The 23,318-nt window shown below is 42.4% G+C and overlaps 1 protein-coding gene across 3 annotated transcripts in view; it reads left to right on the top strand.

Annotated features, from left to right (window-relative positions):
- Nucleotides 1–2,319: 2,319 nt before the first annotated feature.
- Nucleotides 2,320–23,318, top strand: part of WARS2 (tryptophanyl tRNA synthetase 2, mitochondrial) — an 85,067-nt gene continuing 64,068 nt past the window's right edge. For 2 of the 3 annotated variants that reach the window (XM_040998523.1, XM_040998521.1), the window contains exon 1: nucleotides 2,324–2,465. In XM_040998523.1, the coding sequence (XP_040854457.1) occupies nucleotides 2,376–2,465 (90 nt within the window). In that variant the 5' untranslated portion in view covers nucleotides 2,324–2,375. Of the gene's footprint in view, nucleotides 2,466–23,318 lie in introns of all 3 variants that reach the window. The other variant, XM_040998522.1, reaches the window with a different exon arrangement.

The following is a 23,318-nucleotide window of genomic DNA, read 5'->3' as shown; positions in this document are numbered from 1 at the left end:
TGGTGCTCTGCCACCTACCAGGGTCCCAAGCTCCTGTCATATGTGCTGGCCTGGTGCCTTACTCCTCTACAGACCCAAATCCATGCCTATTGAAGTTTCTAGGCCTGATCCACCAGCACACCAGAGCAGTGTGCTGACCTGGGGCTCTCCCCTCTGCTCTCCTTACCTTGCCTAGGACCATGCACATAAGGAAATTCCCAGGTTTGCTCCACCTGAATAGAGGTGAGTTCCCAGATCCCTACATGCCTACTAGTGTTATGTCCCTAGCCTTCTCCCCACCCAAGTCTGCATCCTTAGGGTGGTCGCAACCTTCCCTAGGCACACTGGGAACATGGTGGTGGTTGCAGCCTTCCCCCAAGCATGCAACATATACTTCTTGTCCAAGCACCACACTGAGTGCCACCCAAGAGTGACCAATTCACTGCTGCAGTTGGAAGCACATTTTATCACTTTAATAAAATCTTAACATTTGTAAATAATTTGCTTAAAAAAAAATGAGGATACTGGGGCTGGTGTGGTGGCAAACAAGTTAATCCTCTGCACTGCTAATCCTATGGCACTGGCATCTCATCTGGGTGCTGGTTCATGTTCTGACTGCTCCACTTCCCATCCAGTTCCTTGCTTATGGTCTGGGAAAGCTGTGGAGGATGGCTCAAGTCCTTGGGACTCTGCACCTGTGTGAGAGACCCGGACGAAGCTCCCAGCTTTGGATCAGCTCAATTTTAGCTGTTACAGTCATTTGAAGAGTGCATCAGCAGACACAAGATTTTGTCTCTATCTCTCCTACTTTCACCATACAAATCTGCCTTTCAAATAAAATAATAATAAAAAGGTGGGCTACTAAAATAATTTGTGTTTTGATATATTTTCTTTGGTGGATATATCTCATGGAAACTTCTCCCCCTAAAATACTACTAGTGGATTATGTTCCAGCAGATCAGAGAAGAAATTACTGCCTGAGAAAAAATGGTGCATCCTGTGACAGCTCGTGGTGCTGTTTTACCGCTAGGTTTAACCTTGCTAATTCCTAGGCTCATATAGTCTAATTACCTTTAAGGAAAAAAAAAAAGCTGTGTCTATGAATACCAAATACTTAAGGCATTTATAAGGCATTTATAAGACTTCATTTTTACAATGGATAGCATATATCACTTCCTGGGGCACCATCTGGAATTCAGTGCTAACACATTCTTTGGGCTCTCCTGCGTCTCTTGGTGCATGGTATATTCCACACGCTGTATCTAGTGGTCCTGAACATCCCTTGATTCCAAGCACGTTCTGCAGTTCAAACCTCTCTCCTCAGGCCCATATATTTACCTAATGTGCTTCACATTTGCAAGCACCACAAGAACTCCAAATATTAATGTACAAAACCAAACCAATCTGTTTTACTGCAGCATAAAATTTTATTTCCTTCAGTGCTCTTCCCTGCATCCGTAGAATTCCTTACCTATCGCTTCTAAATCATACCAGCTCTGCTTGAAATTCACCAGTACTTTGTACATTTATACGACTTATTAACTGAAGGGTTTCGATTTAAGTTTTACCTTAACCCAGCTAGACCTCAGCTTCTTATTCCAGCACGTATCCCTTGCACAAATTATTCCCCACCTTATAACTTTCAATAGTAGCTCAATGGATGAAACACATCAGTGGCTTCTGAGGACCCTCTGGGAAGATCTGCAGGAGTTTTACCAGAAGCTGAACGCTATGAACCCCCTCTCACAATTCAATCCGGAACACAACACGATTTCTTTCACCAAGCATCCTTTTTCTGAAACTCTCCCTGGGTCGTGCTGAGGACCCAGGTGACCCCCTCACCCTTCCTCGCCTCCCCGCCCCCAACTAGGTGCTGGCTTCTACAGCACCTCAAACAGCGTGCTGCGTGGGGACCACATACAGCTCCACAGTTTGCACACTGAATTTAGGAGGCTGTGTCTGCAAAGATCCAAGCCCTCTATGACAACAGGGAGGTTCTCCTCCAGGTGAAAGCTGCCTCTCTTTGGCTAGGACTAGTCAAACAACTTCACTTTCTACCCTAAAGCCTTGCTGGGCATATTCCCTCAAGGCAGGCCTAGGCCTTCGGTGAAGAAAAGCTCCGCCCCGTGCCCGACCACGCCTGCCTGGTTCCGCCCCGTGCCTGCCTGGCTCCGCCCCATGCCTGACCACGCCTGCCTGGCTCCGCCCCGTACCCGACCCCGCCTGCCTGGCTCCGCCCCGTGCTGGACTCCACCAGCCCCGCCGCCGCGCGCCCCAAGGCAGGGAGAGCAGCTGGCGCACGGACATGCGCAGTAAAGAGCCGAGGGATGGGCGGGGGGGGAGGTCGGCTCGCCGGGAACACGTCATTCGCCAAACTCAGCTCCGCCCTTCTCAAGATGGCGCTGCGCTCAATGCGGAAGGCCCGCGGGTGCGGGAGCTTCATCCGGGCACTTCATACAAGACCCGACGCTGCTTGTGCTCCCCAGGTAACAGCTGCTTTCCCACCCCGCGAGGTTCTTCTCACCTCCTTCTCTCCCTTCACTTATTCCTCTCTTCCTGCTTCCTCGGAAGCGACAGAGCTCTTTCTCTCCTCAGAGCATGTCGCCGGTGACTGCCCTCTGGAGTGGTGCGTGGCAGGCTACGTGATGACGTAACGCCCGCTGGTGGAGTGCGACGCCGCCGCTGTTGCCGAGCAACACTGGAAGCCAACTTAGGTTGCAGTGACGAAGCAGAGGGACTGCTGCTCCTGTCCCATTATCTATACCTTCCTTTTCCCGCACAGCGGACCAATGGAAAAATTAAATGTTGGGCAGTTTAGGCCGAGACCGCCGCCTGCCACCCTCTCTCTGGCCATGTGGTTATTAGTCCTCTGTCCACTCTGATTCCTGCTGTTGAACGTTGTAGTTCTAGCTCACCTTCAAGAACGGCGGCCACACTGCACTTGACGAGTGTTCGGAGCACGGCCCGTTGCCTTCTGAGGCTTGGTCCTCATGGCCGCAGATGGTGGACAGGTAGTGGCTATCCCCTTTTCCTCATTCAGACGTCCATTACCTGTCTCCGAGAGTGTTCTAGGGTTAAGAGGGCATACTCTTCCACGGCGATACTTTGGGAACTAGAACTTGAGGTCCTGTGATTGCTGTGTCATTTCTGGGAATGCTTGCATCCTTCCTTATCCCGGTGTGTGGGTTTAAGGGTGTCCCACTGTGGCAGGTATACCGGAAGGAGCACCAGAGTGGACGTTAGAAAGCTGGAGTCCAGGGCTATTCTTGCCAAGACCTAATTGTGTGATATGAAAACTCAGAGTCTTTCTGGACCTTTGAGCTTTGGAAAATCTATGATTATGAAGCCCGAGTATGATAGTACTATAATTAGGGAAGTCAAGGTGCAAGTTCAACTTAGTTTTCTGATCATCTTGTGAATTGCTATTCTGGACTTCATGTCTTCCTCGTTGTTGCTGTACACCTCACATGTACAGAGAATTCTTTGTTAAGACACAACTTTTCAATAGTTATTCTCAATTTCAGGCAACAGTGTTAACAAAGAGTTGATTTTAAAATTAGGTAAATCCACCAAATACTTATCTCCTTGAAGTTTGAGGGTTTGGTTGTGCGTTGCTGGAATTGACTGTTTCTAGATAATAGCATATTAAAGCTTAGGATGGGGCCCGGCATGATAGCGTAGTGGTTAAAATCCTTGCTTTGCTTGTGCCCGGCATCCCATATGGGCGCCAGTTCTAATCTCAGAGGCCCTACTTCACGTCCAGCTCCCTGCCTGTGACCTGGGAAAGCAGTCGAGGACGGCCCAAAGCCTTGGGACCCTGCACCTGTGTTGGAGACCCGGAAGAGGCCCCTGGCTTCGGATTGACTCAGCTCCAGCCATTGCGCTCACTTGGGGAGTGACTCATTAGATGGAAGATCTTCCTCTCTGTCTCTCCTCCTCTTTGTATATCTGACTTTTCAATAAAAATAAATACAAATCTTAAAAAAAAAAAACTTAGGATGATAAAGAATTAAAAACGAAAGAAAAAAAAAAGTAAAACCCACTAATGATTGCCTGGGGAAGCTTAAAACAGTAATTCATTAAAAATGCCAAAGGAAAAAATTCTTACCCTTCTACTATTGTTTTAGTGGTATTTATGGATGAGATTACTCTTAACATTAATCAGCAATCAGTCTGGGTGCTTTCAAGGTGTAGAGTTTCCAGAACAGTTTAATATTCTCAGACCTTTAGGTTTGAGTATAACAAGAAAGAAAATGTGAAAGTGTGTGTTCAGTATAAGTCTACATGTAATTTCAGTCATTGAAAATACGGCTTGGGGCGGGTGTCTGTGTCCACTGTGAAGCTCTCCTGCATTGCACATGGCGGGCTGGGTTAGAGTTCTGCTTCTACTGTGGCTTGCTCATGTGCCCCTGGAAGCCACAGGTGACAGCTGGGGAGGTTGGGTACCTGGCCCTCCGGGGCGACCTGGGCTGAATTCCAAGCTTTGGTCCGTCCTGCCATGCCAGGGAGAGTGAACTAGCAGATAAGAGCACACCACTCTCTTTTCTCTCAAATACATTTTGTGGAAGTCTTCCGAAAATACGGTTTGGATGATTGAGAAAAGATTTTTAAAAAATTGTATTCATACTATGTTTAGAACATTGTTTATATGGAGATATTTATATATAAATATATGTATGGAAAAAATAGAAGAAAAAAACTTGCTTTGATTTGTTTCTTCAGGGTTTTTTTTTATTTAGTCTTCCTAAATAGTGAATTAAAACTGATTTAAGTTTGCTTTAAGCTTTCTCTAGTTTTCGCATATTCTATATTGAAGTTATATCATTTTCATGACCAGAAAGCTTTGCAAACATAAATCTCTAAACAAATCTGTAGTCATTAATACTGTTTCTGATATTTTAAGTTTCTGAAAGAGATACTTGTCCCACACTGCTGTTATTAAAATGGGCTCAGAAAAGGACTACTAAAAATTTATGGCCCCTTTTCCTGCGTGGATCTTCTTTTACTCTTGAAAAGCTTTCTTTGAAGTTGAGGGATTTTGTGAACAGATGCAGAAATATGTGAAGGAAGAATTGGATTCTTAAACCAGATGCATTAGACATTTTTATGACATCTCATAACCTTTGTAGAAAACAAAAAAAATTTATTTTTCAAGGGCATGGTATAGTGGAAAGAAGTGTATATTGATCACGTGAGTCATATCACAAACCCAAGACATGGCCAAGTTGCTTGTTTTTAGTTTTGGCAGTGCAGACCCCTTCCTTGAGGTGGGCAGCAGGAGGAGATGAGCCACAACAGGGCTTTGTTAAGGAAATGTGATCAATTAAGTATTGTGAGTCCTATTTTTCCCCCTAATACTTTTGGGATTAAAAAAAAAAAATCAAGGGAAAAATGTTGGCATTGGCAATAGATATAGACTTTCACCTTTCTAGGGTAGAATTATACTCAAAATCAAAATAAAATGTGGGGGATGGGGAATACAGGAATAACAGCCTATCACACCATATTCATGATGGGATACCTACAATTTATATGAAAATGGTTTATTTTGCCAGGTGTTGCCTGACAGAAAACCGTTGAAAAGTAACAAGAGGAATGAACGAAAATCTGATGTTATGTTTAAATGTTGATGGCGTTAGATCAATTTCAGGCTGTCATCATTATCCAAGCATGGAGTCGTGATTGTGTAATGCAGAGTGAAATATTATTATAAATTTTTACAGGCGCATTTATGTCATTCAATTAAAACAGAAAATGTCTGCATTTTATTGCAGTTTCACAAAGTGCTTCACCCTTAGCGATGCCCAGCCTCAGTCTAAGTGAAACTAACACGCTGTCCCTGCTGTCCACCATATTCAGTCCAGCTATTAGCTGACAGACCCACACCTGCAAAAGATGGGCATCACGTTAAGTGATCTTGTATTCTTACAGCAAGATACTCTTTTAAGAAAAAAATTTCAAAATAATTTTTGTTCACAGAGTTGCAAAATTTCTATATACCGTTTACTGATCTGGAATTGTCACAATCATTAAAGCCAAGCGATTGGGTACTGATACAATGCCATGAATGTAATTAGCTACAGATCTTTTTTATACTTGCCCAGCTTTTTGTCTAGTCCTTTCCTTGCTTCAGGATCAAATCCATTCACTTGTCATGTCTCTTTCAATCTGTGACGTTTCTTTGTCATCCGGGATCCTGGTCATTTTGAACTACCCCCATCAGCTGTTTTGCATGTCTGTCAATAATTTGATTTTGTCCGACTTTTTCATGGTTTCTTAGATTGTGGATGTGGGCAAGAGAGCCACAGAAGAGATGTTCGTAGCAGGGCTTAAAGGAATAATTCTTGGTGGCTATTTAAGCTTTAGATAAGTAATTTCCCTACTCAGTTGTTTGTGATGAAAATAAAATAGTACAATTTACTGAGAGCATTTAATCCTATATTTTACAATTAGCATTTGTTATTGTAGATGTCTGTGTTCTTAATGACATTGAATTGGAGTACAACTTCTATAATTCTCCCTTAACTTTTCTATGGCATATTCTAGAGTACTTAGAAAGCACACGCTGGGGAGTGGCAGGATTGGCATGATGGCTCAATGGTGAAATCTTCACTTTGCACATGTGCTGAGATCCCATATGGGCACTGGTTTGTGTCCTGGCTGTTCCACTTCCCATCCAGCTCTCTGCTTGTGGCCTGGGAAAGCAGTCTAGGACAGCCCAAAGCCTTGGGATCCTGCACCCCCATGGGAGACCTGGAAGAAGCTCCTGGCTGCTGGCTTCAGATCAGCTCAGTTCCAGCTGTGTGGCCACTTGGGGAGTGAACCAGCCCATGGAGATATTTCTCTGTCCTGTTTTCTCTCTATAAATCGGATCTGCTTTTGCAATAAACATAAATAAATAAATCTTTTTAAAAAGTGAGTGGAAAACAGAATCAAAGAAATTTGTTTTTGTGCAGAAAAATTTGAAATCCATGCATTGGTTTTTTCAACGTATGTATTTGCTTCTTTAAAAAAAAAAATGTTGGGCCCGGCGCGGTGGCGCAAGTGGTTAAAGGTCCTCGCCTTGCACGCCCGGGATCCCATATGGGCGCTGGTTCTAATCCCGGCAGCCCCGCTTCCCTTCCAGCTCCCTGCCTGTGGCCTGGGAAAGCAGTTGAGGACGGCCCAAAGCTTTGGGACCCTGCACCCGCGTGGGAAACCCAGAAGAGGCTCCTGGCTTCGGATCGGCATAGCATCGGCCCGTTGCGCTCACTTGGGGAGTGAATCATCAGATGGAAGATCTTCCTCTCTGTCTCTCCTCTCTGTATATCCGCCTTTCCAATGAAAAAATAATAAAAATAAATTTAAAAAATAAATAAATAAATAAAAATATTTATTTGTTTTGCAACTCAGAGTTACAGAGAAAGAGGGGGCAAGATAGAGATGCTTCTTACTCTTCAGATGGCCACAATGGCCAGGGCTGGACCGGGTCAACGCCACGAGCCAAGAGCTTCATCTGGCTCTTTCACATGGGTGGCAGAGACCCAAACTCCTGAATGATCAGCTGCTGTGACTCTCACTGACACCCATGTGGGTTGCTGGCCACACAGGATGCTGGCACTACAAGTGGCAGTTTCACATGCCGTGCCAGCATACGCTGCTCTGTAAGATGCATATCTTCCATGAACTTTTTAAAGACCCCCTCATATTGAGATCATCAGCTTTGAAAGTGCCTGGAGCTGCTATGGTCATCCAGGAATTCTGCTATTTAACAATGATTTCAATTTTGATCATACTACCATACTGTGTCACTTCTCTGTGCCATTTGAAGGGTAATGCAGGGATACCTAGTAGATTTGGCATGGTTCAACCACCATGATGAAGCAAATACAATACAGAAAGTCACACAAATTGTTTGGTTTTCCACTACATGTAGAAGTTACGTGTGTACTGCACTATAGTCTGTTAAGTATGCAGTAGCATTTTATCTAAAAATATAAGAAAGTACATTCCTTAGTTTAAAAGTACCTTATTGAGGGGTGAGCCTTTGACCTACCCATTAAAACATCTGTCTCATGTACATGAGTGCCTGGGTTTGATAATTGGCTCTATTCTGAACTCCATCTTCCTGCTACTGTAGACCCTGGGAAGAAGCAGCAGTTGATTACCCAAGGAACTGAGACCCTGAAACCCAGATGAGATTAGTTCCTGGCTCCTGGCTTTGCTCCAGCCCTGATCATTACAGGCATTTGAGGAATGAACCAGATGGCAGCTCTCTCGCTCTCTGTCTTTGCTGCCTCTCAAATAAAAGATATTACTTTTAAAATGTACTTTATTGCTTAAAAAAAATGCCACCAATCATCTGAGCCTGCAATGGATCATCGTCTTTTTGCTGCTGAAGGATCTCACCTTGCTGCTGTGGCCGTGCACTGGTCAGGAGTGTGGTTCATGAAGGCTGAGGTGGCTTTGGCAGTGTCTCACGGAGGACAGTGCAGCTTGTGTATTGACAGGATCTCCATATCTGCAGTTTGACAATATTTTACCCAAAGAATTGGAATCAGCCCTCCCAAATCCTGCTATTGGTTCACCTGAGATTGTGGAGTATTTTAAATTCCTTGTCATGATTTCGGGGATGCCCACAGCATCTTCCCTTGGTGGAGGAGAGATTCCATCTCAAGAAACCACTTTGTTGGCTCATCCCTGAGAAGCAGCTTCTCATCTGTTAAGATTTTTATCATGAGATCACAGCAATTTAGCCACAACTTCAGGCTCCATTTCCAATTTTAGTTCCCTTGCTAGTTCCACTACATCTGCAGTTACTTCTTCCATTCAAGTCTTAAGCCTCTCAAGGTCATCTAAGGGTTGGAATCAGTCCTTCTAGACTCTTGCTAATGTTGATTTTTACCTTCTCTCTTGAACTATAAGTATTCTTAATGATGAGTCTCTTTCCAAAAGTCTTAAATTTATCCAGATTCATCAAAAGGATCACTATGGCAACTGTACCCTTAGAAATGTATTTCTTATATAATAAAATTCAGATCTCAAAATTACTTCTTGATTCTGGGGCCATAGAATTAATGCTGTATCAGAAAGCATGACAACAACATTAATCTCATGGTACATCCCTATAAGAGCTCGGGGATGAGCAGGTGCATGGTCCATGAGCAGTAATATTTTGTAACTTTTTGTTCTGAGCAGCAGGTCTCAACAGTGTATACTTAAAGTATACAGTAAACCATTATGTAGACAGATTTGCTGTCATCCAGGCTTTGTTGTTCCATTTATAGAGCACAGAGCAGATTTAGTATAATTCCTCAGGGCCCTAAGATTTTTTTTTTGGAATGGTAAATGAGCATTGGTCTCTACCTGAAGCTGCATTAGCTCCTGACAAGAGAACATGCCCTTTGAAGTTGTGAAACTAGGCATTGGCTTCTCCCTTGCTCTCAAAGTCCCGAATGACATCTTCCAGTAGAATACCTGTTTCTTCTTTTTTGGAAATCTGTTGTTTAATTCTGGATAATTTATTGCAGTTTTTGCATCAGCACTGGCTGCCTGGTTTACACTTTCATTACAGAGATGACATCTTCCCTCCTCTCCACTCTCATTTCTCCTGCCCTATTCTCATTTCTCCTGCCCTCCCATTCCCTCTCTTCTTCTTCTTTCCCCCTCTCTTTTTGAAATGATTTATTTTTTTATTTGTTTGAAAGGTAAAGTTGCAGAAAGAGAGGGAGAGACAGATCTTCCATTGATTGCGCTGGTTCAATCCCCAAAAGACTGTAACAGCCAGGCTTGGGGCAGACCAAAACCAGAAAGTCAGGAGCTTCTTCCTGTTCTCCATTATCAGGAAGTTGAATTACAAGTGGAGCATTCAGTGCCTGTGTGGGATATCAGACCATTATCAGAAAGTTGAATTACAACTGGAGCAGCTAGTGCTTCTGTAGGATATCAACTCTGCAGGCTACAGTTTAATGTGCTATTACTATAGCACTGGCCCCCTGGCTTCTTTTCTCAGACCCTCAGGATCCAGCCTTTGCTGGCTTCATACTTTTTTTCTGTGGCTTCTTCACCTTTCTCAGCCTTCAGAGAATTGAACAGTTAGGGACTTACTCTATATTAGTCTTTGTCCTAAGAAATGCTGAGACTGGTTTGATGTTCTATCCAGACCACTGAGAGTGTCTCCACGTCAGCAATAAAACTGTTTCATTTCCTTAGTATCTGTGTATTCATTGGAGTAACACTTTTATTTTATTAAGAACTTTTCCTTTGCATCCACCACTTGGCTAACTGGAACCAAAAGTCTAGCTTTCAATATATCTTGACATTTGACAAGCATTGCTTGTTAACCTTATTCATTTGTAGTTTTAATATAAGATGAGGGGCATACAACCATTCTTCCATGCTGTTGTGGGGTTGTCTGCTGGCCTCGTGTCAATATTGTTGTGCTCAGGGAGTAAGAAGTCCGTCTACAGCAGAGAGAGGAAATGCTGGCTCTTGGAGCCTTCAGAATACACACAGCATTTGTCAAGTGAGATCGTCATACTCCACACACAGAGTTCCACAGCACTCCACAATAATTACAATAGTAACATCAAAAAGCACTGACCACAGTATGTAAGCCTACACCAGGGTGCCAGTTCATGTCCTGGCTGCTGCTCTTCTCATTCAGCTCCCTGCTAATGGCCCAGGGAAGCAGCAGAGGATGGCCCAAGTGCTTGGCGCCCTGCATTCATGTGGGACACCTGAAAGATGCTGCCTCTTGCTCTGTATGTTGTGGCCATTTGGGGGAGTGAATCAATGGATGGAAGAACTCTCTGTCTATAATTCTGCCTTTGGGATAAAAATAAATCTCCAATAATAAGAAAACTAAAAAAAAAAAAAAAAAAAGCACTGACCATAGATTGCCACAGTAAGCATAAAGACAATGAGAAGTTCTGAAATACTGCAGGAATTACAAAAATGTGACATGGAGTTACAAAGGCTTCTGGAAAAGTCATGTTCACAGACTTGCTTGAAGCAGTGTTGTCCCAAACCTTTATTTTGTATTAAGCTGCAGTGTCTGCTACAGCAGCAGCTGCAGTTAAAGACGGTGATGCTGCTGGCCCCCAAGTTTGTTCTTGTTGTATTTTTCATATGACTCTGAGCTGTGGAAGAACTTCCTGCAGAAATATGTGTGTGTCTCAGAAAAGGAGCAAGCATTTAGATGGTGGCTGCTCTTTTCTGAAGCCAAGTGTTCTGTGATATCCAGATTTTATCTTGATTACTTCTTACAGGAGTCTTGCCAGTACTATTCTGCCAAAATATTTCAAAAGAATGCTATTCTACTGCTTTTATAAAAGAGAAGACTAAGGCTTGGGGAGGCTAAGTGATCTTTTCAAGTCACAGAACTAAAAAACAGCAGCGCCAGGATTCAAACCCAGCTTTCCCTGTGCTTTTTTGACTTAATAATTGTGTCTTATCAACGAAAGTCCTCTGTGAATCTATCAGATGAAAAAGACACAAACAGAGCTTTTCTGATGAGCTGGAGAGGACTGCCTACAGCCATGCTTACTTGATTTTCCTCTCCTCCTGCATCTGGCTTCATGTGCCACACACAGACACACACTCATACACAAGCCCAGAGTACCTAAGATTGTACCACACCATCTTAAGTTTCTTAAACTGTGGTTTGAAAAATACTGAAGCTTCCTTAAATATCCAAAGGAGTGTGTTGATCAGGAGAACATTTGAAGGGTAGGTTATTTTAGGAATCTGCTATCAGTGAGGAGTTTGGGGTGCTACTTTGATATGTCTCTACAACAAAGAGATAATGTTTGTTCTGCTTAAGCTACATGAGCACGTGAGGTTATGGCCCTCAACAATTTTCTTTGTCTCACACCTTGTTTCTGTGTCAGATGCTGATCTTTGAGTACGAAGATGAGCTGTGACTTGAGCATTGGTGTCTAACTCAGCCTCTGGCCTCCTCACAGGGAACATTGCATTTCTGCTCTTTATTTTGTTCTACTGCTACTCAGGAGTTCAGGAATTTTTCTCACATCCCCTCCCCTTTTAAAAAAAAGTTCTGTAATGATGCTGTATCTAAATGAGTAAGTAGTAGTGTCTTCAAGACTTTAGTTCAGGAGATACTATCCTATTTGTGTTTAGACCAGTTTAATGTTTTAATTCAGTTTGGAGCTCTGGATGAGTAGTATTGCCATCATTTCAGTTATTTTTAAGAAATATTTATTTATCTGAAGGGTAGAGTTAGAGAGAAGGAGAGGCAGAGAGGGCTACCATCTGCTGGTTTGTTCCCCAAATGGCTACAACAACCAGAGCAGAAGCCAGGAGTTTTTCTGTGTCTCCCATGTGGGAGCAGGCACCCAAGGACTGGAGTCATCCTCCTCTGCCTTCCCAGGCCGTTACCATGGAGCTGGATTGGAAGTGGAGCACCTGGAACTCAGAGTGGCACCCATATAGGATACTAGCACTAGAGGTGGAGGGTTAGCTAGCTAGGCCACGGTGCCAGCCATTCTGTTATTACTAAACATTTAATCATGGAGTTGATTATGATAGTAGCATTCTTTACATGTTCACATGTGCCAAGCAGAGTTTAAAGTGTTCAGTAGGCGCTAATGAGCCAATTGTCACTTGAGCCTCACGACTCAGTAATATTGGGGCTAATATTAGTCCCGTTTTGCAGCTCAAGATGCTGGGAGCTTAATTAACTCTCCCCAAAGGTATCATAGCTAGCAAGGGTTAGAGCCAAGATGTAAATCTGAACGACCGACCTGTGCATTAACCATGATAAGTTCATGGTAAACTCCTTGAAAGAAATTACATGTTAATTTGCTGATAATTACCTTCCAACTTTTAAATCTGTTTCATGAAAGCCACTTATATATCTTGCGATGGTGACATTTAGAGTAGAAATTATAAATCATCCTTTGCTGTTGCTGTTCTTACAGACTTGGCTCGATGAATTATGAGAAAAGAGCAAAGTTGTCTTGTAAATTTATCTCCGTGTCTCCATTTGGCTACTGTCACTAGGATTATCTTGCATAATATAAGGGCTTTTCACACGTGAATCCCCAGGTGCATGTAGGAAGTTGTGTATATACGTATGCTACAGCTCAAAGGTCAACTTCTGCAGAGCCCTGGAAGCAGAGGGGAGGTGGTAAGTGCTGAAGCTGATGGATGGCCAGGGGACTGATATCTAGCGCCTTATTGGGATTTACAGCCAGAGTAGTTTCTTCATAAAGTAACGGAAGTGTAAAATGGGCAAGCAAGAGAAATGAATGTAATTAGTCTACAAGGAATAGGACACATTTTATTTTAAAGCATTCTCCTTCAAAGTAGTTCTTAATGAAATCTCTGCAATTCACTAATTATAGAGTTGTTAAGATGAATTTTTGTACCAGCTAGTACAAAAAATAGGGTGTTAATGAGTTTTTTTTTTTTTTAAGATTTATTATTTTCATTTGAAAGGGACATTTGCAGAAAGAAGGAGAGACCAAGAGGGAACAGTCTTCTGTCTGCTGGTTCACTACCCAGTTGGCTTCAGTGACCATAGCTGAGCTGATCCTAAGCCAGAAACCTGGAGCGTCTTCCTGTGCGCCCCCCCCCCCCAGACTATCTTCTGTTGCTTTCCCAGGCCATAGACATGGAATTTGATCAGAAGTGGAGTAGCTAGGACATGAACCAGTGCCTATATGGGATACTGACACCACAGGCGGAGGATTAGTCTATTATGCCATCATGCTGGCCCCAATAATTTTTTTGTTTTGAAGATTTGTATATTTATTTGAAAGTCAGAGTTACAGAGACACAGAGATATTCCTGTGCTAATTCACTCCCTGGATAGCCACAACTGCCAGAACTGAGCCATGCCCACTCTGGGAGGTTTATCTGGGTCTCCTAAGTGGGTAGCAGGATCTCAAGGCCTTGGTCCATCTTCTGGTGCTTTCCCTGGGCCATTAGCAGGGAGCAGTATCAGAAGTGAAAGGCGGGGGCTTTACCTGTAGCCCCACAGTGCTACTTCCAATAAGGATATTAGTTAATGTCATGAAAGAACTGGTTTTATAATCTAAACAAAGGGTTCCTCTTGAACTTCTCCTTGTAGTTCCCGTGACTAGGGACGTTAATTGAAACATTTACTTTGTGCTCCTTCAACCCCATTCTTTGCTGCATGACTTTGGACTTTGCTGTCTGACTGTGGTTTTAAGAGTGTCCCTCAAGGGTTCTTGTTCTGAAAGTTTGGTCCTGTATGTGACATTGTTGAGTTGGTAAAGCTTTTTTAAGAGGTGGGCCTAGGGGAAGGTGGTTACTCATTTGGAAGCTGTGGCTCTCAGAAGGGATTGATACAGTTCCTGCCAGAGCAGGTCGTTATCAAAGGAGCAAGCCTGGCCCCAGAATGTCTGGCTTTTTGTTCTCACCGCGTGATCTAGTCTCCCCGCAGGGTTTTCAGCACCCAAGACTGTGAACCATTTCAGAAGTTTGCTGGGAGAGAGGTCTCTTGGTCTGGGATTAAATGTGCAATGCAAAGGTGGAGGCTCATTGTATGTCTGAACAACCAGATCATGGAAAGCCTTTGGCAGTCCTGGGGAGAAAGCCAGGTTGGTTACCACCACACCAGCACATTGTGAGGCACCCAGACTCTTTAACTTAGAGAAACAAATTGATAGGAGATAAACAGTCACAAGTTGACTAGCTCTTCCTTAGGAGCAAGCTTGGTAAAGCAATCAGGTCTGACCTCACTAAGCATATGGCTGTATACTTGTAAGGTATTCATAATAATTTTCACATCATAAAGGAATTCTATGTGGGTTTGAGATCCTACTATGTTTATATAATCCCTTGGCCAGTGTATAGCACCTGGTGGGTCTTCCTGCTTAATAATGGTGACTATTTGTGCACTAATGTGTAATTCTAACGTGCAAGCTTTTTGTTCACTGCCCGCATCTTAAGTGTTTGTCTCATCTTGAAACTTACCATCTCTCGCCCCAGCACCCTCCAAAATTAGCGTGCCCCCAAAGAAAGTCCTAAGTGCTGCTTTGGGGGGCTTCTCAAGACATCTAAACTCCCTGTAACCCAGCATCCATGGCCTTAGAGTCTGGACCCAAAAGTCTTCTTGGGCCATTTCTGTCTCATATGGATCTTTGCTCAGATTTTGTGAAATTTCCAAGTTTGTTTGGAGTTATTCCCTTTTACTTAGGTGTTAATGGCATTTGGTAGGGGGAGGGGGAGAGATGATCTTTCTCCCCAACCTTATATTTCTCTACCCTACCACCCTTAAAAACAAAAATACATACAGTGTTTTGCATGTCAATCAAGCCTCACTGAAGTGGTTTAAAATAAGTAGAATCAAGAAAGCTTAAAAGTTCCAGAAGTTTGAAATTATGTGGAACTTTGTACCTTTCTTACAGAAATGAAGGCACCGTTCCTTATAATCTCTCTCAGTCTGTAAGCAAAATAAATTTGATTTGTGTTGCAGTTTATAAGTGATCTTATTATTGCCCATTAATAAGTTGCTGATAGTACTAATTTTGTTTCAATGATTTTCCGAATTTGACTGTGACTCTTTTGTTGAAACTGACTTTCATTGCTGCTCCAACCCTAATATTGTTTTTTATAGATATTGTTAACTATACTGCAGTTAACTGTCTCTTTTTAAATTAAATGAAATTAAATTTGCTTTCCTCAGATTGATGTTGAAAGATTTTTTTAAGGTTTTTTTTTTTTTAATTGGAAAGTCAGATTTACAGAGAAGATACAGTGAGAAAGATCTTATGTTGGTGTTTCACTCCCCAAGCAGCCACAACGGCTAGAGCTAAGCTGATTCGAAGCCAGGAACCAGGAGCTTCTTCCAGGTCTCCCACACAGTGCAGGGTCTCAAGGATTTGGGCCATCCTTGACTGCTTTCCCAGGCCACAAGTAGGGAGGTGGATGGGAAGTGGAGCAGTGGGGATTAGAACTGGTGTCCATATGGTATCCTGGTGCATACAAGACAGGGGCTTAGCTGCTAGGCTGTAGTGCCAGCCCTGAAAGAAAGATTTTTAGTCTACTGTTTCTTGGCCCCAAATGGCTGTAATGGCTAGGACTGGGCCAGGTCAAGGCCTGGAATCTGGAGCATCATCCAGCTCACCTACGTGGGTGGCAGGAGCCCAAGTATTTGGGCCACCTTTTCCCTTTCTATGTACTTTAGTAGTTAGTAGGGAGCTGAATCAGAAAAGTCAAATGGGTGCTCTGATATTAGCATTGCAGGCTGCAGCTTAATCCACTATGCCACAATATTGGCCCCTTATCTATTTATTTAGTGCTCAAGTTTGTTATTGCTGAATATGGAAATGTACCTATAGTCAAGATTAAGATGAAAACTTTTGAGTATAGTTTTGCCTTAAGAGACTGATAATAAATATAACACATCGACATAACTGATGTGATTTTTTGGGGTTTTTTTTGTTTGTTTGTTTGTTTTGGTTTTTTTGCTGTTATAGTCAGGTGTTTACTTTAGTTAACTCATGAAGGAGATATAATAATCCTTAGTATTTTGACATTGCCCTTTTTTGTCTACGGCTATACCACCCTGAATGCATTTGATCTCGTCTGATCTCGGAAGCTAAGCAGGGTCAGGCCTGGTTAGTACTTGGATGGGAGACATTGCCTTTTTTTGCTCAGTTCTTCATGTTAAGTCCCTTCAAACAACTGGCAGACCATGCCTAGAGTTTTTGCTCTGTAGATCTTGGTATGCTCTGCATACACTTGGAAAACTGCCTGAGGTCCCAGTGTACTCTTAGGTTGTTGACAGTGAGGGCATTTGCAAGCTTTATATATATAAGGCAACTGCATTTTTCTTTGCACTATAAAAGCAGAATAATGTGACCTAAGTACTTTTTCTGTCTTCGTGACTGAGGCAAAGAATTTATATTTTCTTCTTTTGAAGTGGATCGTGGTGTTTTAGTATTAGTTGGGAAAACCTCATTGCTATACTTTATTACCAATTTGTCACTTAAATAATTAATAAAACCCTAAGTCAACTTAGCTTAATTACAGTGCTATTATGGTATATTATGTTAGCAAGAAGAGGTTTAATCGCATAGTCTTCTATTTGAGTCTGTATAGGTTGCCGTAGCAAAATATGAGACTAGGTATGTCAGGCAATAGACGTTTACTCGGCACACACAGTTCTGTAGGCTGGGAATTCCAAGTTCAGGGTGCTGGTAGAGTGGGTGTCTGCTGAGGAGCTCCTTGCTGGTTCATAAATGGCTGTCTTCTTGCTATAACTGCACATGGTAGAAAGGAAAGGGATGCTGTCTTGGGTTTAGTTTCTCAATCACAGAGCACTCTGGTGACCCGATGTCTTCCGGAGGCTCCACCTCTAAATCCCGTCACAATGAGAATTAAGTATCAACATGTGAATTCTTGTAGGGCACAAACTTTGTTTCTCATAGCCTGTGACTGTGGTGACCAGGCAGCTTATAAAATCCAGAACTATTTGTCCCCATAAGTTTTTAAAATATCTTGGGAATTCCAGCATTTCAACATCTACATGGCCTCTCCCATGCTGTTTTTTCACATTCTAAAGTAGAACAGAAATTCTTCTGTAGACCATGTGTCCTTAATTATGATTGGGAATATATTAACATATCTATGACTCAAGTAGAGACATAGCATGTCCTCTAGTCACGTTTTTCTAACTAGCAGACTTTTCAGTCAGGCTTCCCTAACACCTACATTCTTAAATAGTTAGATGCCACTTTTACATTAACAGTGTGGATGTAGGGCAGCAGATTCCATTTGGACCATATGTGAGAAGGAACAGGGAAAAAGAGAAGTGACTCTTCAAAAAGAGGTAACAAAACTGGTTGCATTACTTTTAGATAAATTGCACTTATATTTGTGCCTGGTACAGGGAGATGGCATCAAGCAAATCATGAAAAGTGAGGGGAAAATAATGTTAAAAACAAATTTTTTAAAGTTACTCTAGATTCAAACTCTGAGGAAGAGGCTAGTGTTAAAGAATCCATAGAGGAGGGCCCGGCGCGGTGGCGCAAGTGGTTAAGGTCCTCGCCTTGCACGCCCAGGATCGCATATGGGCCCCGGTTACTATCCCGACAGCCCCGCTTCCCTTCCAGCTCCCTGCCTGTGGCCCGGGAAAGCAGTCGAGGACGGCCCAAAGCTTTGGGACCCTGCACCTGCGTGGGAGACCCGGAAGAGGCTCCTGGCTTTGGATCAGCATAGTATCGGCCTGTTGCGCTCACTTAGGGAGTGAATCATCGGATGGAAGATCTTCCTCTCTGTCTCTCCTCTCTGTATATCCGCCTTTCCAATAAAAAAATAATAAAAATAAATTAAAAAAAAAAGAATCCATAGAGGAGACAAGTGAGAAAAGAAATATTACAGTGTAAGTCTACGATCCCAAGGAGGTAGAGAATTTCAAAGACATGAAGAGCAAGATAATGATATGGCAAGATACAGTTTAAGCATTATGCATTCGTTTTTTTAAATTTTTTTTTAAAGATTTATTTTTATTATTTTCTTATTGGAAAGGCGGATATACAGAGAGGAGAGACAGAGAGAAGATCTTCCGTCCGATGATTCACTCCCCAAGTGAGCGCAACGGGCCGATGCTATGCCAGTCCGAAGCCAGGAGCCTCTTCCAGGTCTCCCACGTGGGTGCAGGGTCCCAAGGCTTTGGGCCGTCCTCGACTGCTTTCCCAGGCCACAGGCAGGGAGCTGGAAGGGAAGTGGAGCTGCTGGGATAGAACCAGCGCCCATATGGGATCCCGGGCATGCAAGGCGAGGACTTTAACCACTTGCGCCACCGCGCCGGGCCCTATACATTCGTTTTTATGATTAGCATGTCATCAATGTTATTGATAACAGTGGTTTTAGAGGACTTGGAAGAATGTGAACTAGTATAGGACAAGAAGTGAGAAAGTAAGAATGAATCGCTTTTTTGAAAAGGCTAATTGGGAAAGGAATAGCAGGGAGTATAAGGTGTTATGCAAAGTATCCTTGGCAAGTAGAATTTTTGGATTTAGGGCCTTTTAGGGTAAAAAAAATGAATTCAATTATGAGTCAGTAAAGATGGAAAGGTTAGAGATGCAGGAACTTAATCTAAAGCAAATGACTGAACATTAGGTGCGCCAAATTAATTCTGGAACTGAGAAAGGTGGAAAGGGATGTGAATCTAGATGTGCTTGCTGGAAATAGTGTGAGAAACTTGGGAATTCCAAACCCAGTGGAGCATTGTCCTGGGAGCTTTGATCCTCCGGAGATGCTATGGGTTAGTTGGCTGCTGACCAAGCTCTGAAGTGAGGCCTTCTGCATTCAGATTCAGTTCTCCTGTGTCCTTGAAGTAGTTCTTATATCTCTCTGCACCTCTTTCCTGGTAACCAAGTGTCCTTAGAGTAGCTACTGGATCTTGTGCTGCACCTCTTTTCATCTGTAATATGAAGAGACGCATATAGAGTCAAAAACTGGAACTCTAAAGCTAGACCAGCCAGGGACTGGAGCTAGTAAGCTCCACATTACAGTGTGACTTTGTGAAGTCACTCAGTGTTTCTCTGCCAAGTTTTCTGTGCCTTAATTTCTTTATTTGTAAAATGGAGGCAGTAATGGTGTTTATTAGAGGGTTATTATGAGAGTTATCTAGAATAGTTCTAGGCATATAGTAATATGTAAGCTTTATAAAAGACCTGATAAGCAGTGTTGAGACCCGGACTGAAATTAGAAATTGTGGTTTAGATTTATAAGTGGATTCTTTATTGTGTTGAGATTTTTTTTTTTCACCAATACTTCACAGCTGGTAAGGTCTATGAGTAATAAATGGGCTCTCTAGTGTTGATCCAGAGCTGGAATTTGTTGCTGCTAGGTGGTAATGGTGGAGGGATCTGAGACTACTCCATGAGAGTGTTACTTAAGTGACTGAGTTTAGGAGCAGCACCAGGAAAGAAATGGGAAACTCAGAGGTTCTGATTCCTAGATAATCTTGTGGAGCACGGATAGTGAGAATGAGAATATAAGCAGATCAACAGGTGGAGGGTTGCAAACTGAGTGATATTGTGACATATATGGCTTTAAAGTGGAAGAATTCTCATGAGAAGGATCACAAAATGACACAGCATTAAATGGCTGAAATGGAAGCGGTCATACCAGTGTAAGGAATACGAGTGTATTAGTGAATAGTGTTCCTGATCATTGAACTCTCTGAGATAATAAAAATTTGAGTAGAAAAAGAATCACATTCCTAAATCTCTAGTCAATGTAGGAGACAATTCAAATAAAAATAACCAGGAAGGCCTTAACAAGTATGACCAAATGTCTTCTCCTGTTCATGCAGTCACATAGGATGTTTTGGATCATGTATATTCAGTGTCTGCTGAAATATTAAAAGACCCTGTTCAGTGGTGTGTTATTCAGATATGTCACCTGGTGAAGTCTGTCCTCATCCTTTGTTCATAGAACTGATAGGGTCGTGGATATTTTGTATGTATTGATTTATTCAAGTATTTTTGTGTGCTTACTATGTACTAGGTGTTGAAAATAGACCAAGGAAGGAAACAGATAAAAATCTTGTATTCTAGTAGGAGAGTCACAATAGAAAAGTAATTAAAACATAATTTAGATGATCGCAAGTGATCCAGCCAAAAAAGATAAAGCAGGACCAGGATATTGCCAAAGTATACTGTCATTTTAAATCTTGTCTAAAATTGCATATAAAATGGGTGGTCAGAAAAGGCCTCCAAGAAGGTGACTTTTATTTATTTATTTTTTTTTAATTTTTATCGGAAAGGCGGATATACAGAGAGGACAGACAGAGAGGAAGATCTTCCCTCCGATGATTCACTCCCCAAGTGAGTGCAACGGCCGATGCTATGCCGATCCGAAGCCAGGAGCCTCTTCTGGGTCTCCCACACGGGTGCAGGGTCCCAAAGCTTTGGGCCGTCCTCAACTGCTTTCCCAGGCCACAAGCGGGGAGCTGGATGGGAAGCGGGGCCGCCAGGATTAGAGCCGGCGCCCATATGGGATCCTGGGTGTGCAAGGCGAGGACCTTAACCACTGTGCCACCGTGCCGGGCCCTAGAAGGTGACTTTTGATGGAAGATATGCAAATCATGAGGACAAGTGCAAGGAGGAGGTTTGGGGGATGAGTATACCTGAAAGAGGAAAGAAGAATGGAAAGTCCGTGAAGTGGGTCTTGACCAGCATGCTTGAAGACTAGAAAAGAGGCCATGATGGCTGAAGGAAAGAGAGCATCTTCTTTATTTACCAAATAAAGTATAGTCACATCAGTATCTAGAGGGGATTAGTTTCAGGAACTCCTGCAAACCGCAAAATTCACACATACTGAAATTCCTTACACAGTACAATTTTTGTATATAACCTATAAATTATCCTCTTGTATACTCTGAATTACTCGTAATACCTAGTATGATCTAATAGTAAATGTACTCTGTTGTTAGGAAATAATGGTAAAAGAAGTCTGTATACTTTCAGTAAAGACACAGTTCCTTCTTTCAAGTCTTTTTTGAATCCATGAGTTCAGAACCTGTAGATTTTGAGTGCTAACTGAATAGCTGTTGAGCTGTTACATGACGTTGGATGCCATCAGCCCACCTCTGGTGCGAAACAGGAGCATATGCTGACCTGTGTCACTGCATCTTCTCCCCAGACAGTTCTCTAAAAGGCAAGATTTTCCCAGTAGCTATTCCTTTAAGCTTATACCTGGCAAGAGAGATATTCTTTCTTCAAGAATGTGAATGTGTCTAAATTATCTTGTCCTCAGAGATGATTTGGGGAGGCCAGAGTCACATTTTCCTTTGATTAAAATGTAGATCTTTCACCTTGAATAGTGTGTACATACATTATCAATGCTAGACAGACTTTGACAGATGCATTAACCCAGGTTAAAAACTCTTCTTTTAAGTTGACTATCTCTGTTCTGTGGACTAACTTTGCAAAAGGTGAATGTACTCCTACCTTTTAAATACTGGGCCCTTTTCCTCGTCATTGCCTTCTCTAGTACATGACAGTTGCAAAGCAGGTCTCACGGTCCACATCAGAGTAATGTTATATGAATAACGAGCCACTTCTGAAGCTTCAGTAAATAGAACCTCTTGTTTAGGTACTGAGGCCAATTCCATCCTGTACAAGTGGCCCTAAAATGAACTGCTCGTGTGTGTTTATACAGTAGCACAAATGCCTAAGGCTCATGCTGGCCATTCCAGGAATCTAGCCCTTAACACAGGTGTGGGATTTTAATTATGATGCTGCTTAACGTTCACAATTGCATACATACTCTACAAAAATACAGACATGCATGTATATATCTGGTTAAAGTTTTGAAGGAAATTGAGGCAGGGTTAAAGTAATTTTTCTAAAGAGGAAAGAAAAGGCTTTCCAGAATATGAATACAGTGTGAACTTCACAGAAAGTATCACTGGAGTGTCAGTGATTAGAATTGATCAGATATCTGGCTGTCTTTTTCAGCCAGAAGATGGATTTGAACCAGATTACCACATCCAAGGTTTAGTTTTGAAGAAAAGGGAGGAAAAAAAAAAGAAGCCAATTATTTGTCTCTTTGTTCAAAGGCCTTTTTTGTCTTGTAGATCTCTGAAAAGCTAGTAGAGGAGCCAGCCTTTCACATCCATTAAGGTTAGCCCTGAAACTGTTGAATTTGATCTCTTCCATTTACCATCTGGATACAGTAGAGAAAAAGCTATTCTGCATTGGATTGCTGGACACCATCCAGAAAATAATATGTCAGGGCATCAAAGGCTTGAGGCACTTGGTCCAGTCTGTCTAATAATCACAGGCAGGGTCTGCTCTCCAGTTTTGTTGCATGTTTCATTTTTTGCTGTGACAATATATATCCCAGTAAAATAGATCACAAGGATTACTGCCAACTTGTCAAAGCTAGGATTCTTCCATCATAGACTTAAAAAAAAAATGGACCTTATTATAATTGGGCAAAGCTTGAATTCCAAAATCTATCTTCCCTTATCCTGTTCGTCCCCTTTATTTTGGACGACACTTCTTGCCAGGAACATTCTGACTAAAATATTATTTCATTCCACACCCAAGTCCTAAGTTTAAAAATCCTAAGCTTGACCTCTGTGAAAATCATGTTCCTTATCCCCTCTAGATGTGGGCCTAGTCTCTGGCTTAATGATCATGTTGGCAGGTTTCCAGGAATCTGACAACCGCATCTCATTATTCACACCAACTGGAGCCAATTGTAGCTGAGGTTCTTTTTTTTTTTTTTTAAACTCTGTAATTTAAAAATGTGGATAGGAAGCAAAGGCAGTGGCAAGTCCTCTAGTCCCCTCTGGGATCACACAGAAGACCTGCATATTAGGACCTGTAGTATCAGGGAGCTTATAG

Source organism: Ochotona curzoniae, unplaced genomic scaffold (genome assembly GCF_017591425.1).
Source record: "Ochotona curzoniae isolate NIBS_2020 unplaced genomic scaffold, NIBS_Ocur_1.0 scaffold_1037, whole genome shotgun sequence".
NCBI classification, from domain to species: domain Eukaryota; kingdom Metazoa; phylum Chordata; class Mammalia; order Lagomorpha; family Ochotonidae; genus Ochotona; species Ochotona curzoniae.
This window is presented reverse-complemented; position numbering and strand designations above follow the sequence as displayed.